This window comes from Budorcas taxicolor, chromosome 23 (genome assembly GCF_023091745.1).
Source record: "Budorcas taxicolor isolate Tak-1 chromosome 23, Takin1.1, whole genome shotgun sequence".
Taxonomy (NCBI): domain Eukaryota; kingdom Metazoa; phylum Chordata; class Mammalia; order Artiodactyla; family Bovidae; genus Budorcas; species Budorcas taxicolor.
In genome coordinates, this window is record NC_068932.1 from 51,140,038 (window position 1) to 51,156,035 (window position 15,998).

The following is a 15,998-nucleotide window of genomic DNA, read 5'->3' on the forward strand; positions in this document are numbered from 1 at the left end:
TATCGGGCGCGGGTGAGCGACTGCGCTGAGCTGCATGTTTAATGGTGTAGAAATGTGACAGCTTGTTAATCTGCTCACTGACTGGAGTGCATTAGGTTGTTTCTGTTTTTTCTATACGAATAATGCTACTGGGAGCATTTACGCACAGGCTTTGATGTGAACATGTCTCAGGTATAGCTGATTTGCAGTTTTATATTAGTTTCAGGTGTATCTGTTAGTCACTCAATGATGTCTGACTCTTTGTGACCCCACGGACTGTAGCCTGCCGGCTCCTCTGTCATGGAATTCTCCAGGCAAGAATACTGGCGTGGGTAGCCATTTCCTTCTCCAGGGGATCTTCCCAACCCAGGGATTGAACCCAGGTCTCCTGCATTGCAGGCAGATTCTTTATCATCTGAACCTTCAGTTGTACAGCAGAGTTTCAGTGTTTTTACAGATTCTACTCCATTTAAATTATTACTACTTTGTAAAGTAATATCTGTAATTCCCTGATTTGCATGATATAGCCTTGTTGCCTATCTTGGACATAACTTCATTTCTCTTTGATACACAGGATTTCTGGGTCATAGGGAACCATTGTGTGCTGTGCTTAGTAGCTTAGTCATGTCCAACTCTTTGCAACCCCATGGACTGTAGCCCACCAGGCTCCTCTGCCCTTGGGGATTCTCTAGGCAATAATACTGGAGTGGGTTGTCATGCCCTCCTCCAGGGCATCTTCCCACCCCAGGGATCGCACCCAGGCCTCCCACATTGCAGGCAGATTCTTTACTGTCTGAGCCACCAGGGAAGCCGGAGGGAACCGCTGTGTTTAACATTTGGAAGAACTGCCAGATCGTTGCCCAGAGTGGTTGCACTGTTTTACCATTCTGACTGCGAAGCATGAATGTTCCAGTTTCTTTTTATAACTTCTTTTTCTTTGCTGGAAATTTTTTCATTGTTTAAAAAGAATTTGCAGTTTATAATAGAAGCATCTTTATGGTGACTGTTTGAAAGTCCTCATCAGGCAATTTTGACGGTATTGGCAGCTGATTGTCTCTCCCCATCAGCTGTGGTTTCCCTGGCGCTTCTCATGGTGAGTGACTTTCAGCTGCACCCCAGGCACGCTGGCTGTGATGTCAGACTCTCCTGCTTCTGTTTAAATCTTCCATTTCAGCAGCGGCCGTTCTGTTGAGACTCAGCGTGCAGGCTCCAGTCTTCTTTTGTGGCCTCAGGTCCAATGGCAGTCTAGGTCTCAGAGCCCTTGCAAAGCTGTCACGGGTGTCTTGCTCTTCTGTGCTCTGGGGCTCCTCCTGTGTCCCTGCTAGTCCCCGTGACGTCCAGGGTCACTGTGTCACCACCCACGATGGGGAGCTGGAGCCTGGGTGGAGGGCAGGGCTTGGCTGCCGCTGTGGCTGTGAGCCCATTGGACCACCTGCCTGTCTGAGCGCAGCTACCCTGTCAGCATTATCAGCAGAGGAGGAAACCCGCAGGCCGGGCCCCTGAAGCTCAGGGCCGCCAGGCCATTGGCTGCTCTGCCCACAGATGGAGAGACGGAGCCACCGACACGCACAGAAAGGCCTGCACGGTAGCGTTGGTCCTGAGGGGCCGCTGATGGCTCTGCTTCTGCGTGTTGCCCTGGATTGAGATCCCCGCCTCTGCGCAGGCTGAGCCTCGGGAGCTGACTGAGGCGCGCAGCCGTGGGGCCATGAGGGTGGCTCTCTGGGCCTTGGGACTCGGCGTCTTCCTCCTCAGGGCCAAGGCCGCCCCCACTGGTAAGAGTTTCCTTCCCCCGTCCATGGAAGCTTCTGGAGGCTCTGCTCCACAGAGGCCGAGGCCCTGGGGTGTGAGGGTCCCCGGTTGTGATCAGCTGTCTGCTGGGGTCTTGCTCAGCCCAAGTGGGGGCACGTCCTAGGGCAGAAAACACGTGGGGCTCCAAAGTGCAGACACCCAGAGACACTGGTCCCTGCCCTGACTGAGCAGGTTCTACCCGGGGTAAGCCCAGAGCCCCGGCCCCGCCACTTGGAGTCCAGGGTGCAGGGCTGGCCAGAGTGCAGACGGAGTGAGGGGCACAGCTGGCATCTGGCCCCAGTGACCCAGACGGACAGGGGACACTGAGGGGCTCTGCAGGGAGCTGCCCCGTCTCCTTCCCTCGGGGCAGGCAGGTGGTGGGTGGGTGTAGGGGAGCTGGGGGCTCCCGGCCGTGACGGTGAGCGTGGTTTGGTGCTGGGCCACGGAGGAGAGCCAGCCCTGGAGAGACTCTACATCAGGGTGGGGTTGGGGGTGGGGGCTGCTGGGTCCAGAAGCCAAGAGGCTGAGTCACGGCAGGAGCTGAGGACAGGTGTCGTGCGGGAGACAGCGCGGAGAGGCTGGGGTGGGTGCGCTGTGCGGTCTGCGTGTGGGCACCGCGGGGAGTGTGAATGGCGAGTATAGGCAGGGATGCGTGTGAGAGAAGGCTGGGCAGCTGTGTGCAGACCCATGCGAGTGTGTCTTGAGGCTGGGGAAGGGGTGAGGGTGGCCCCGTGCAGTGCCCTGGGGGCTGATGGGAGGAAAGCTCACTGGGCAAGTTGATCCAGGGTGACAGAAGGTGACAGAAAGCTGGACAGAGGGACAGGCTGGGTGGCGTGGGGTCTGGTTGGTGATGCTGGAGCGCGTGAAGGGTGGGGGGCTGGGATCTGAAGCGCAGTGAGGTTGGCTGGCGGGAGGGGCGCTGGCTGGTGTTAAAAAGGAGCACACTGTGCTCCGGTACGTCCAGAGGGGGAGGGGTGGGCGTGAGGGGCTTTGGGGGTGGGTGGGCGCGGTGCATGAGGCCTGGCAGGCGGTGGGAGCGCTGTGCCTTCTCTACTGAGGCTGCGGGCTCTCCCTCTCTCTGCTCCCTGGTGAGTCCTGGACTCTCTCCTGCCCCACGAGTCTGGGACCGGCCCTGGAGGTGGTCCGGCCCAAGCTGGGCATACGGTCCCTGCGGAGGCTATCTCACCCCCCTGCATCAGCCCAGGGCTCGGTGGGAGGACGGACGGTCCAGGGGCTGAGACAAGGGGCTTCTGGGGCTGTGGTGCGGTGGGGAGGATGGACAGTCCAGCGCCCAAGACGAGGGGCCTGTGCAGGGAAGACTGGGGTGAGGGGCCTAGTGAGGGGTGCAGCCCTGCTCCCGGTGGGATGGGAAGGTCAGGGGGCAGCTGAGACTCTTGCAGACCCAGGAAGCAGCCCCCAGGAAAGTGAGCTGGGGGACACATGGTGGGCAGTCGGGGGTGGGGCAGGGGTGAGCAGGAAGATTGGGGGCTGCAGGGCTGCTGGGAGTCGACCTTCGGCTGGGGGCTGGGGTGGGTGGTGGGAGGAGCCCTGCTTCAGGTAGAGGACAGGGGACTTCCATGCCTTGGGCCTGCGGTCACCCAGGACATGGGGGCTCTGGCGGGCCAAGGACGGCACTCAGGGCTCCTGCCCCACCACCCATCTGGACTGCTCTGCGGGGCGCGGGACTTGGCTTTGCACAGAGGCTTCGGAGCCGGGCCTCGGCAGGGCCCCAGGCACTGTGTCACCACTACCGACTCTCTGCTGTCGCCAGCCCTCACTGGCCCGTTCCATCTGCAGGCGGACCCGACGACCTGCGGTTGGCCTACCGGCCCAGTCCATGCGACGGGGTGGTGCTGGTCCAGCACGAAGGGGCATGGGGACACGTGTGCAACTGGGAGTGGGTGCTGAAGGAGGCGTCCATGGTCTGCAGGCAGCTGGGCTGCGGCCGGGCCGTGGGCGCCCCCAAGTACGTCCCGCTGCCCGGAGAGGCGGTGCAGCCCTGGCTCCACAACGTGTCCTGCCGGGGAGACGAAGCCTCCCTCTGGGGGTGCAGCCTGGGGGCCTGGACGAAGAGCAAGTGCCCCTGCGAGTGGGTGGCGGTGGCTCTGTGTTCCCGTAAGTCACGGGTCGGGGTGTGGGGGAGGAGGGGGCCCCCAGAGCCATCTGGGACGGGCCGGCTCACAGCTCTCCCTGCCTCCTGTGTCAGCAGTCCCAGGGTTTTGCTTAACAAATCCCTTCTTTACAAGGCAGCGGCAGTGTTCTGGGTGCTGGGGAGGCAGCCTCGCGTAAACTGCACGAAGTGGGCTGCGCAGAGCCTGCTGTCCAGAGAGAGGCCGAGAGGGAACGCAAGGGCAGGTAGACGGGCAGGAGGGGGTGGGCGCGCAGGCAGGGGCGGGGGCGACACGCGAGAGGGCCCCACGGGCCGTGCAGGCGCCTCTCAGTCGTCAGCTCAAACGTTCTCCCTGGAGGTCTGTGTGGAGGGTCTAGGGCTGTGTCCGGCCCTTCACGTCTTGTCTGAGTTGACCCACGGGGCGGTTTGTGGGGCCCAGAGCAAAGCGAGAACGCAGGCTTCTGTGTGGAAACATCAACGAGGGTGTCCAGAGATGGTTGAGCCAGGAGGGCCTCTGAGCGGCCCTGCGCTGGCCCCTCAGCGAGGCCCAGGGCTGGCCTGGCGCGGGCGGGGCCCTACTGGGGGTGGCTGTTGCCGAGGCCGGAGGCTGCGCGGGTGCTGCACGCCGCGCCCTGTGTGCTCCGCCGGTGGCACTTCCCGGGAGGCAGGGCTGGTGAGGGGCCGGGGCCCCTGCGCAGGGCTCCCTGAGACCAGGAATGTGAACGGGGTGGACCGCCTCTGTGGCCTGCACCGGGAGGAGGCCACGGTGTTCTGCCGGGAGCTGGGGTGCGGCCCCGCCCTGCAGGCCCCCCGCCAAGATGGCAGCGTCGCCAGGAAGTACATGGCCTGCGGGGGCGGCGAGCTGCCCGTCCGGAACTGCAGACTGCACAGCAAGTTCCGCAGCGGCTGCGACTCCCAGCGAGATGCCCGGGGGCTGCTCGGGGGGCTGGGCCCTCCGCCCTGGCGTGGGCGTGGGGACAGCAGGGGGCTGGCCGTGTGCTGGCCGTCCCTTTGTGCTCCGAGTGGGCTGCAGCAGAGTGCGCCCCGGGAGTGCCTCCCGCTGGCCCAGTCCTGCCTGAGGCCTGGGGTGCCATCGTCGGCGGGGGGGGGGGCGGCTCCTGTGCAGCCCACCTGTTGTCGGGGAAGCAAGAGCACGCCGGGGAAGGTGAGCGAGGAAGACAGGAAAGTCTTGAGAACGGACTCTGTAGCTCCTCCTCGCTTTGGACAGAGACGAGAGGTGACGGCACAGGAGGGAGCCGGGGCACGTACAGCCGGTGCCTCGGGAGCCGCCCGCTGCAGGGGTACAGGGCGGCCCAGGAGAGGCGCGGGCTGGAGCCAAGGCTGCTGCAGTCCCGGCCTGTGCCGCGTCCGTGCTGTGCTGGCTGTGACCTCTGTGGGTCCCGCTCAAGTCAGGGTCGGTAGTGGGAGTAATCTGGTCTCTTGCATCCTGGCACATTCTGGGTGGGAATGAGGTATAAGCGTCCACTCTCCCTGGTGCCCTCGGGGGCATGCCCTCAGGGGGCCTCGACCTAGCCTCTGCGACAGGAGGGTCTTGGTGCCACCACCCTGGGCAGGCAGAGGATGCGCAGTGTCCATTCTGATGGGGACGGAGTGGCCTCAGGCCATCGGTTCTCCCAGTGCTCAGCAGGCGCCTGCTGCCAGCGGACGATCGCCTTTAGCAGGACTGCTCAGGGTCCACAGTGGCGGGGCGGGGGGACTCAGGGCTGAGCTCTGAGCCAACCTCTGTCACTGTTGGAACTTTCTCCTCCTCCAGGGCACATGGAGGCCCGGCTGGTGGGTGGCGAGCACTCCTGTGCTGGGCGCCTGGAGGTGAGGCGTGGCCTGACCTGGGGCACCGTCTGTGACGCTGACCTGGACCTGGCCACTGCCCACGTGGTGTGCCAGGAGCTGCGGTGTGGTGTGGCCGTGGCCACACCCCAGGGCGCCCACTTTTGCCAGGGCTCGGGGCTCGTGTGGACCAAGGCCTTCCGCTGTGCGGGCAACGAGTCCCTGCTGTTCCACTGCCCTCGCGGGCTGGGGCACCGGTGTGGGCACGACCAGGATGCGGGGCTCAGGTGCTCAGGTGAGGCCAGGAGGGGGGCTCCGAGGCTGGGCCCTGCCCCCTCCCTGACAGCCCCCTCTGTGCTGCCCCCACCCTCTCGGGGTGCAGCTGGCCCAGCTACAGGGGGCCTCTTGCCAGGAGGTGAGCCCTTCCCCTTGAGGAAGAGCTGCTCCTGCGGGCGGCGGGCAGGAAGGAGAGGGAGCAGGCTTTGGGGACAGAGGGATGTGACCCCAAGGCCAGCACAGAGCCCTGCACACATGTGTCTGCTGGGCACTGCCGCTGAGGCGGGTGGGGAGCTGGCAGAGAAGGGGCCCCGGGAGCCCCACCCTGGGTGTGAAGGGAAGAAACAGCAGGGCCCTCGGTTGGGGGGGCGGGTGGAGTGACGCCGACACCCCCTCCCCCTGCAGAGTTCCGGCTGGTCAACGGCAGCAGCGCCTGTGAGGGGCGCGTGGAGCTCCAGGTCCAGGGGGCCTGGGCGCCCCTCTGCGCCGCCCACTGGGACTTGGCAGACGCCACGGTCCTCTGCCACCAGCCCGACTGTGGGAACGCGGTGGCCGCACCCCCGGGGGCTCACTTTGGCGGCGGGGCCTCCGCGCTCTGGCCGGACGAGGTGCACTGCGTGGGGGTGGGGACGGAGCCGTACCTGGCGAACTGCGCCCTGAGAGCCTGGGGGCGCCCGCCTGTGGCCCCGGCGATGCGGCCGCCGCCGTCTGCTCAGGTGGGTCAGCACGAGCGCGGCCGGAGGGGAGGCCGGGAGCGGACGGGGCTGCGCCGGGAGGCGGCGTCCTGGGCCCGGGACGGGCCGGGTCCGCCCGCCGGCCCCGCTGCCCTGCAGTGTCCCGCCCCCCGCCCCGGGTCTCCCCGCCGCCCTGCGGCCGAGGGACGGACAGAGCGGCTGCGACGGCCGCGTGGAGGTGTCCCTGGACGGCGTGTGGGGCCGCGTCCTGGACGAGGCCCGGGACCTGCGCGGCGCGGCCGTCGTGTGCAGGCAGCTGGGCTGCGCAGCGAGCCTACGAGGCGGCGGCGCCCGCGCGCCGGGCGGTGCCGCTGGGGCTGAGCCGCGTGCGCTGTGCGGGCACCGAGCCCCGCCTGACGCGGTGCCGCGTGTCGGCGGCCCCGCTGGTGTCCGCGGGGGCGTCGCGGGACGCGGGCGTCGTGTGCTCGGGTGAGTGCGGGCCCAGCCCCCAGGACCCGCTCCCGGGGCCCAGCGCCCCGCGCTGACGTGGCCTCTCCCTCCGCAGGGAGCCTCCAGGTGCGCCCGCCCGGGGCCGGGCCGCTGTGCGGGGCGCGTGGAGCTGCTCCACGCGGGTGAGTGGGGCACCGTGTGTGACGACGGCTGGGACCTGCGGGACGCCCAGGTGGTCTGCCGGCAGCTGGGCTGCGGGCACGCGCTCGGCGCCCCGGGGGCCGCGGGCGCATCTGGATGGACGAGCTGGCCTGCGAGGGCCACGAGGCCGCGCTGTGGCGGTGCCCGTCGGGGGGCTGGGGCCGACACGACTGCGGCCGCAAGGAGGACGCCGGTGTCCTCTGCTCAGGTGGGTGCTGAGACCCGAGTGCCCTCCCAGGGCCGCTGGGTCTGCAGGGGTCTCGCTGTGCTGGTGCGTAATGTGATGGCCGGCGCTTTCCTGGAGTCGCCCGGAAACGTCCCGCGCTGTTCTCCTGCCGGTTTGAGAACTCCACGCGTGACTCCGCAGGGCCCTCTCGCTGCCGGGATGCTGCGCGGCTGGCGCCCCTCCTTTGCCCCTGGGTGGGGGGCGGGCGGGAGGAGTCTGCTCGCTGTGGGGCTGCACGGGTGGGGGCCTTTCTCCGCTGCTGCCAGGAGCCCGCCTCACATTTGCGCTTGAGGCTTCCCTGTCTTGGGGTCTTGACTCTGATGCACATGGCAGTGTGCTGGACGGCTTCTTTCCGGAGTATTGTCGAGGCACGGTAGGAAGATGCTTGCCTTTAGCTCATACATCCCTGAGGCTTTTTCTGTGCGTGTAGCCTGGGTGCGATATTCTCAGTGGTGGGGTTTTGTCACGTGCTGGGGGCGTCTGCGCCTCCGTCCTCCTCTGGCATCTCCGGGAAACCCTTGGGAGGGGTGGGCACCCCGGGTGGCCTCCCGGCCTCTTCAGCTGGCTTTTGGTGCCCATCTGTGCTTTAGGAACGGTTTCTTCAGCTCTCCTGTGTGTCTTAGGTGACGGCTTCTACGTCAGCCATCCTTTCTTTTCAAGTCGCGGGCCTGTTGCTCTGGCTCCCCGTTCTTGTCACTCATCTGGCGGGGGTCGGGGCTCTGCTCTTTCGTCCTGCTTCCCGGGAGAGGGCTCTAGGCGCTGTCCACTTCGCACTTTGCTCTGCGGGCACTTCTGGTCTTTCTGTCCTTGGAGGCAGGTTAACTCCCACTGTGTTTCCAGCTTGAAGCTCTTCCTTCCTCTGAGCTCTGGGCTCCTCAGGCAGCTGCTGGTGCTTGCTGGCGGACAGGCCTCTGCAGGGGGCCTGGCTGTTGGCAGGGGTGGGGACACTGCTGTCCCGATTCGGCCTGGCAGCAGCGGGGTCCCCAGGGGGGATCAGAGGCAGGCAGGTGCTCATGAGGCCCAGGCGTGGAGCGGGCACCGGTCACTCTCGCCCCGTGCGTTTGGTTGGTGGAAGGTCAGAGGTCAGCCCAGATCCAGGGCTGGGAGTAGGCTTGGTGAGGGGGCAGGGACAGGCGGGGACCTGAGTGGCCGCTGTTGTTCTGTCACAGATGTGATTCCTGCCGTTCGTTTTCTAAGCTCATTTTACTTCATTACGATCCTGTCAGATGCAGTTCGTGTCGCAATTCCTCGGTTTATCCCCATGTGTGTGTTTTTGAGGCATTACGGGCCCTTTTGACTCATTTTCAGAGGGCTGTGTCCTCCTCCACTATGTGGGAACATTGCAGTCGGCTTGACACACCCCTCGTTCCTGGGCTTCCGCCGCTCCAGGGTGACAAGACACTACTTGGGCGCTGACCAGCCAGGGCCAGTGACAAACTCAGATCGGGCTAATTCCCTTTTTGTTGTTGAATGTTGACGGTTGTTTAAAAGGGTTATTATGTATTTGAGCGATTTCCAGGGACAGGCTTCTACAGTCGGTTGAGTTACTAGGGACTGCAGTGTTAGGGCTGGGGCTTAAACTGGCTCCCTTAGGCAGCTGCTCCCACCTTTGGGTGGGGACGGATGGGGATGTGGGGTGGGTGTGAGCTGGCTGTCAGAAGCCCTAGCTTGGCATGGGTCTTGGTGCTGGGAGCCCCTGGTTTTGGCCTCCTCCTTCAGAGATTTCTGACTCGAGTGGCTTGTCTTCCAGAGTCAGTGGCCCTGAGGCTGCGAGGTGGCACCGGGCCCTGTGCTGGGTGGTTGGACGTGTTCCACAACGGAACGTGGGGGGCCGTGTGCAGTAACGCCCTGAAGGACGCCTCCTTGTCCATCATCTGCCGGCAGCTGGGCTGTGGGGAGGAGGGCTGGCTGGAGAGCAGGCCGGTGCACACTAGCCTGGGCACCTCCTGGGCGGACAACATCCAGTGCCGCCGGCTGCGGAACTCCACGCTGTGGCAGTGCCCCTCAGCCCCCTGGCACCCGCACTCTTGCACCCGTGGAGAGGAGGTCTGGATCACCTGTGCAGGTAGGCCCTGCCACTGACTGCAGGTGGCAGACTCTGGGGGCCCTCGAGGCAGCTTCGGTGTCCTGACAGGTCATCCACAGGGGCTGCCACTCACCCGTGTCTGGGGGTGGTGGGCTCACGTGGCTCCACAGGCTCTGTTCTGAAGCTTCTCTGAGCATTGACAGCCGGTGAACCGCTATTTAAATCCAGCAGGACCATCAGGGACAATGACGCAGGATTCCGGGGAGGCCCTCAGTTGCTCCTCGATGGGCAGCTGCCCAGGTACCCCTCTCCCCCCGCAACCGGCTCCCCATCCTCTCCCATCCGGGTCCTGCCCCCCGGTGACCCCAGGCCTCTTACAGAGGAGGGCGAGCTGGGCGTGCGCGGGGGTGAGGGCCGCTGCTCGGCCGCGTGGAGCTCTGGCGCGCTGGCTCCTGGGGCACCGTGTGTGACGACTCCTGGGACCTGGCGGACGCCGAGGTCGTGTGCTGGCAGCTGGGGTGCGGCCGGGCTGTGGACGCCCTGGCGGGGGCCGCCTTCGGACCAGGCTCAGGGCCTGTGTGGCTGGATGAGGTGGGGTGCCGGGGCAGCGAGGCCTCGCTGTGGTGCTGCTCGGCGGAGCCATGGGGCCACGGAGACTGCAGGCACAAGGAGAACGCAGGCGTGCGCTGTGCGGGTGAGTGGTTGAGGGGCTCCGCCTGCCCTCCATGGGGTAAGTGGTTGGGGGGCTCTGCCTGCCCCTCCATTGGGCGAGTGGTCGGGGGGCTCCACCTGCCCTCCAGGGGGTGAGTGATCGGGGGCTCTGCCTGCCCCTCCATGGGGTGAGTGGTCGGGGGCTCCGCCTGCCCCTCCACGGGGTGGATGGGTAGGTGAGGCCTTCCTAGCGTCTGGGGATGGAGTGCCCGGTGGGTTCCTTTGGAGGCCCCCTCAGCCCTGGGTGCTGCAGAATCCGGCCCTGAGGCTGCTCCGTGCTGGTCCCTTGGACGCTGGGGCAGAGGCCATCTCCATGAGCTCTGTCTCAGCCTCAGGGGGCTGGGGTGCTGCTCCGGGGGATTGGCTGGCCATAGTTCAGGCTCCTACTTGAATCCCACCCACTTCTCCTGCAGGTGACAGAGAAGCTGTCACCCTACGTTCAGCATTGGGTAGGTGAGCACTTCCTCAGGCCTCAGCTCTGGCCTTCCTGCCTCAACCCAGCTGGAGGGGCCCTGCATGGGGGCCCAGTCCCACCCAGAGGGGCCCTGCCCCACCCAGAGCGGCCCTGCCCCACTCAGAGGGGCCCTGCATGGGGCTCTGCATGGGGGCCCAGTCCCACCCAGAGGGGCCCTGCCTCACCCACAGCGGCCCTGCCCCACCCAGAGGGGCCCTACGTGGGGCTCTGCATGGGGGCCCTGCCCCACCCAAGGGGCTCTGCCTGGGGGCTCTGCCCCACCCCGAGGGGCCCTGTAGGGGCTCTGCCTCAGAGGTGCTGTGGACTCTCCCACATCCACCTGGCTGGTGGGTGGAGGTCAGGACCCCAGGAGTGCCGTGCTGGAGATGCTCATCTCTGTAGGTGCCCTGGGCCAGGCGGGCAGAGAGCCCAGGGAGGGTCGGCCAGCCCGGGCCCTGCTGGGCCTCTCCTCTGGGCCTTTCTCTTACCAACTGCGGGGTTCGGTTCCGGTACACTGTCCTCTTAGACACGGAGTCTGAGTCCAACGCTGTCAGGACGCTAAGAGCTGCTCTCCTGGCGCCTCCCTCCTGGACCCCCTCCTGGATTTAGCGCTGTGACCACAGGGCCCACCTCTCCTCTGGGTCCTCCCCCCCTCCGCACAGGCTCCTGTGGTCCAGGCCGAGGGTCACAATGCCCCTGAGGAGCAGGCACACAGGGGAGACCCTCCTCTCCCTGTCTTCCCAGGCAGTCCTCTGGTCCTGGCGCCTGCCCTCGAGGCTGGGACTCTGCCCATGACCTTCGGCCTGGCCCTCGGCACCCTGCTGGTCGTCATCTCACTGGTCCTAGGGGCGCAGTGGTTCCGGGGCAGAGGCGCCTGCAGGGGTAGGTGGGTGTGGTGGGTGGGGTTGACCCTGGTCCCTGGGGGTGGGGAGGCTGGAGGGGTGCTTTGAGACCTGTCTGTCCCTGCCCCTCCGCCACAGCTTGTGGCAACTTCCTGCGAAGTAAATCCATGAGTTGTTGGTGACTGGAGACACTGAGAGGGGCCAGACGGGGGAGTCCACAGTCCCAGGGCTGCCTGGGTGGGACAGAGGGGCCCAGGGGCGTCTGGACCCCTCTGTCCTCTATGCAGCTGGGGCGGCTCCCGCACGCTGTGCCTGGGGAAGCGTGTGGCCGCTGGTGGGCAACTGCAGCCGCCCAGGGTCCGCCCCGCAGGGGCCCCGTGGGCGGGCCTAACTGCTCGCAGTGGCTCAGCTAAAGGGCTCTGGTGTGACCCCTGCAGGCTCTGGAATGTCGGGGAGTCTGCCCTCTGAAGGCCTTTCTGAGGACATTGGAGCTGCTGCTGCGGGGGAGGAGGACGAGGCTGCTGGAGCGTCCGCGGCGCCGGAGGAGGAGGATGACGACGCGGCGGAGCCCGAGCCCGAGGAGGGCGCCGCCCTGAGCGCCGCGGGTGTGCAGCTCTGCGTCGTGGCGTCCGTGGCGCTGTTCCTGCGCTACTGCTGCTGCGCCCAGGGCGCCGCCCCCGCCAGCCCCTACATCTGAGAGCCGGAGAGCCCCCCGCGCGTGCGTGAGACTCACTCCCGCCGCAGCTTGGTGCCGGGCTCCCCCTCCGAGCTGTCCCGTAGACTAGAATCTTCTCAGGGACAGACTCGCGGTTTCGGGAGGGGCCCTGGGCTTCTCTTCGGGTTTCCTCCGAGCGGCAGCCGCTGTAGGGGCTGAGCAGGCTTTGGGAGGAGGCGCTCCAGCAGCAGCCTGGCCCCTGCCCCGCCCTTGTCTCGCGCTCTGGCCTCGTGGTGAGCAGGAAGCCAGGGCCCAGGAGTCCTGGGTCTCTGAGGAATTGCTGAGGGTCCCCAACAGGTGTCTTTCTCTCTCAGTGCAGGCGGGGCTCTTCATAGCCTGGGCCTTCTCACACCTCAGGCTGGGAAGAAGACCCCAGTGGCCTGTGCCCCGGGACGTGCTGACCACGAGCCGGCTCCAGGGGACATCAGCGAGACCAGGGCAAGGGAGAGGCCAGTGTGCCTGGGGCTTTCATCCTCCTTGTTTCTTAAAGAGTGTTATTAAATGTCTCATCCATAATTCATCTCAGTCACTCAGACGCCCACCACGGCCCGGGGTCTGTTTCTGACCCCCTCTCTGCCTCGCCCTGGTCTGGGGTGGGCTCCGAGGGTCTCCAGCTGTCATGGACGCTTGCCCTCACGGTTCTCCTGGGTTGTGTGTGTGTGTGTGTGTGTGTGTGTATGTATGTGTGCGCGCGCGCTCGGGGTCCCTGATGAACCAGCTCCGGGCCACCCCTCCTTTCCTCTGCGGACGTTGCTTGGCCTGGCTCAGGTGTTGTGCCAGGGTCCCCAGCGTCCACGCATGTCCAGCCCTGATGCCCCCACCAAGCCCCTGTGGCCGCAGCCCCCCGACCACACCCTCTCTGGGAATCAGGTGCCTTGTGTCTTCTTCCCTGTGCAGGTCTGGTATCAGTTTGCAAATGACCAGGTCCCTCCCCCATGTGTAGACCTTTCTGGACTCCCACCTCCCACCTCAGCACCCTGGGAAGGACCAGGCTTACTTCTCCTGTGCTCCCTCCCCTGCAGGGCCTGTCCAGCCTGCCACTGACTCCCGCCTGCCCTCTGTGTTTAGCTTCGGGGTCTGGCCAGCCTGCTACTGATTCCCGCCTGCCCTCTGTGTTTAGCTTCGGGGCCTGTCCAGCCTGCGGTGGCCACCACTGGCGCTGGGCTCTTGGAGTGCCTCTATCTGCTGCCACCCACCTCCTGGCCCTTCCCCTGTGCCCCACCCTTGGGCTGTAAGAGAGATGCTGCTGTGATCTCAGGGACTGTGGTGCTGGAGAACGTGAACATGAAGGTCTCTCTTGGATGGGAGCCCTGATGAGGAAGGTGATCAGGCTAATGTCCAGAGGGCTGGGCAGAGCCTCTGGTGCAGTGAGGAGGGCAAGTCACCAGGTCCCAGGGCAGACCTCACAGAGCTTTGGGGGGCACACAGGGGAGTTTCCTGGGTGTCTGAGCCCACCTTGCTCCCCTGTGCATGTTCAAGGCCTGCCTGCTGGCCCAGAGAGTTGGCCAGCCTGGCTTAATGGTGTGCACTGGACATCTGGGGGTCCTGGGAGTGGGAGAATGTGTGCAGGGGGAGAAGGTCCCTGGGTTGGAGGAAAGTGAGCTGGCAGGAAGTGGGATGAGGCCTGAACAGAGTACGGGTGCCAGCCCAGCAGTCAGAGAGGGTGGGGGCTTCAGGAAGGGTGCACCTGCCCTTCTCTGCACGCCTCCCCCTTCTCCTGCCCCCGGCACTCTGGTTACAGCCCCTTCCGAGCGGACTGTGAGCTCCTCCCCGCGGGCTCCCCGCCCTCTCAGTCCACCTGGGGTGCTGATGAGGCAGGCACCTTGTGAGTAGAGCCCACTGGGGACCCCACTGAGGCTGCTGCAGGTCCATGCGTCCCTGAGGTCTGCGCTGGGGTGTGGCCCAGTGCACGGCGCAGGCTGCGGTTTGGGAGGCGCTGGGGCTGAACAGAAGGGCCTGCTGACAGGTCCCTGACTTCTCTAGAAACCCCTCGCCTTCTCCACACTCCTCTGACAACCCAGGCTGCTCTTTGTAAAACTGGTTCTCTGGCAAATCTTTTGGAAAGTAACCTTTATTGGTCTTATTCTGCTTAGAACATAATGCACATTCAAAACCTCACGTAAGGAAGAGAGAGAATGAAAAGCATGCGTTCTGTCACTCAGAAGAGTGCCTCGGCATCTCGGCTGACATCCACTGAGAACTTGCCAAAGATGCCGAGGCCTGAGCACGAGCAGCAGCAGCACGTGGCACCCGCTCTGTGCTCCTGTGTGTTTCCCCCGAGAGTGCAGCTAGCACGCTGCCGGGCCCGCGCGGCATGTCCAGTGTCTGCTGCTGCCCCCGCAGCTGCTCCTCTGCTGTCACACCTTCGGCTGCTCCCCAAGGACACCACCCTCTGAGAGTCATGTTTTTAAGGGTTTGGATCAGACTGTCTGTTCATGGCACGCTGGAGCGTGGGCTCATTCTGCAGCATACCTGTGTGTGTAGGCAGAAGGCCGTGCCTCCCACGAGCCTGGCCCCTGGCTCCAGCCTGGCCTCCATGGGGCGAGTGATCCAGGGGGCTCCACCTGCCCTCCATGGTGTAAGTGGTCGGGGGGCTCCGCCTGCTCCTCCATTGGGTGAGTGGTCGCGGGGCTCCCCCTGCCCTCCATGGGGCGAGTGGTCGGGGGGCTCCGCCTGCCCCTCCATGGGCTGAGTGATCCCGGGGTTCTGCCTGCCCCTCCATGGGGTGAGCGGACAGGTGGGAGGGATGGGAACCAGTTGAGGAAAGGGGGACCCGGTGGGTGGGAGTGTCCTACCCAGTCGGGACTGTTACCTGGGTTGGCGATCCTTCCCACTGCTCTGTGCCCCTGTTCCCAGGAAGCTTCCAAGTGGCTGTGAGGAGTACTGGGGTCTCTGGGGCACAAGAGTCCCACAGTGCGGGGCTTGGGAACTCACCAGGCCCTCTTCCTGCAGCCCCTTCTGGACCAGGAGGCGTGGCACACATGGGGCCTGTTGGATCTACTTGTGAGTGTGATGGGTGAAGATGTGAGTGTGTGAGTGCTGTGTGCCCGTGTCCATGTGTAAATGTGTGTGTATGTGTGTGTATGCATGTGTGTGCTGGATTCTTGAGCTGCCAACCATGTGGCCTGGTTGGTCCACGTCCCGTGGGGGCGTCCCCAACCTGCTCTGGGGATAAAGGTGGCCGTGCAGGAACCTTGGAGCTCCAGTGGGTGGGGAACTCCACTCGGTCCAGGGTGAGGACTTTGCAAACCCGAGCGCTGGCAGGGGGCTCCTGGTGCCGCTGGGCAGCTCAGGACCGACTCAGGCAGGGGCTGCAGCCCTGCTGTCGTCATGCCCCTCCTGTCCCTGCTGGAATGTGGCTGCAGCCCACCTTCGAGGGGTCCCCTCTGCCCATTCTCAGAGTGGTCTTGCTAGGGCAACACCAGGAGCTCAGAGGCCCGAGGACAGGTGGGCTGCCCCATCTGCCCTCACCTGGAGGCCTGTGAGACTCCCTCTTTCTTATAGGAAAAGTGGACGGGGGAGGAGTGGCTTAGGAAAGCCTGATCTCAAGGAGGGTCAGGCCAGAGCCGGCCCTGGCTGGACACCTTCCGCAGTCTCTTAGCTGGTCTTCCCACCTTCAGCCCTCCCCTGAAGCGCATCCTCAGGGCCCATCATGCCCTGTTGCTCTGTGGCTCTTCTGCTGGAGCTGGGCTGATGTCCAGGGGTCAGCCTGCCTTTCTGGACTCTTCCCGGCATTGACCCAGGGCCTGTGCTCCATC

The 15,998-nt window shown here is 65.1% G+C and overlaps 1 protein-coding gene across 1 annotated transcript; it reads left to right on the forward strand.

The window, feature by feature from the left end:
- Window positions 1-1,684: 1,684 nt before the first annotated feature.
- Window positions 1,685-12,222, forward strand: SCART1 (scavenger receptor family member expressed on T cells 1). Its single transcript, XM_052660841.1, is given in 17 exon segments — window positions 1,685-1,751; window positions 3,565-3,879; window positions 4,522-4,842; window positions 5,652-5,960; window positions 6,347-6,598; window positions 6,601-6,661; window positions 6,775-6,939; window positions 6,941-7,217; window positions 7,220-7,346; window positions 7,349-7,474; window positions 9,243-9,380; window positions 9,383-9,538; window positions 9,750-9,818; window positions 9,899-9,937; window positions 9,940-10,212; window positions 11,428-11,565; window positions 11,963-12,222. Coding segments are annotated over 17 exon segments (3,093 nt in total).
- Window positions 12,223-15,998: the final 3,776 nt, after the last annotated feature.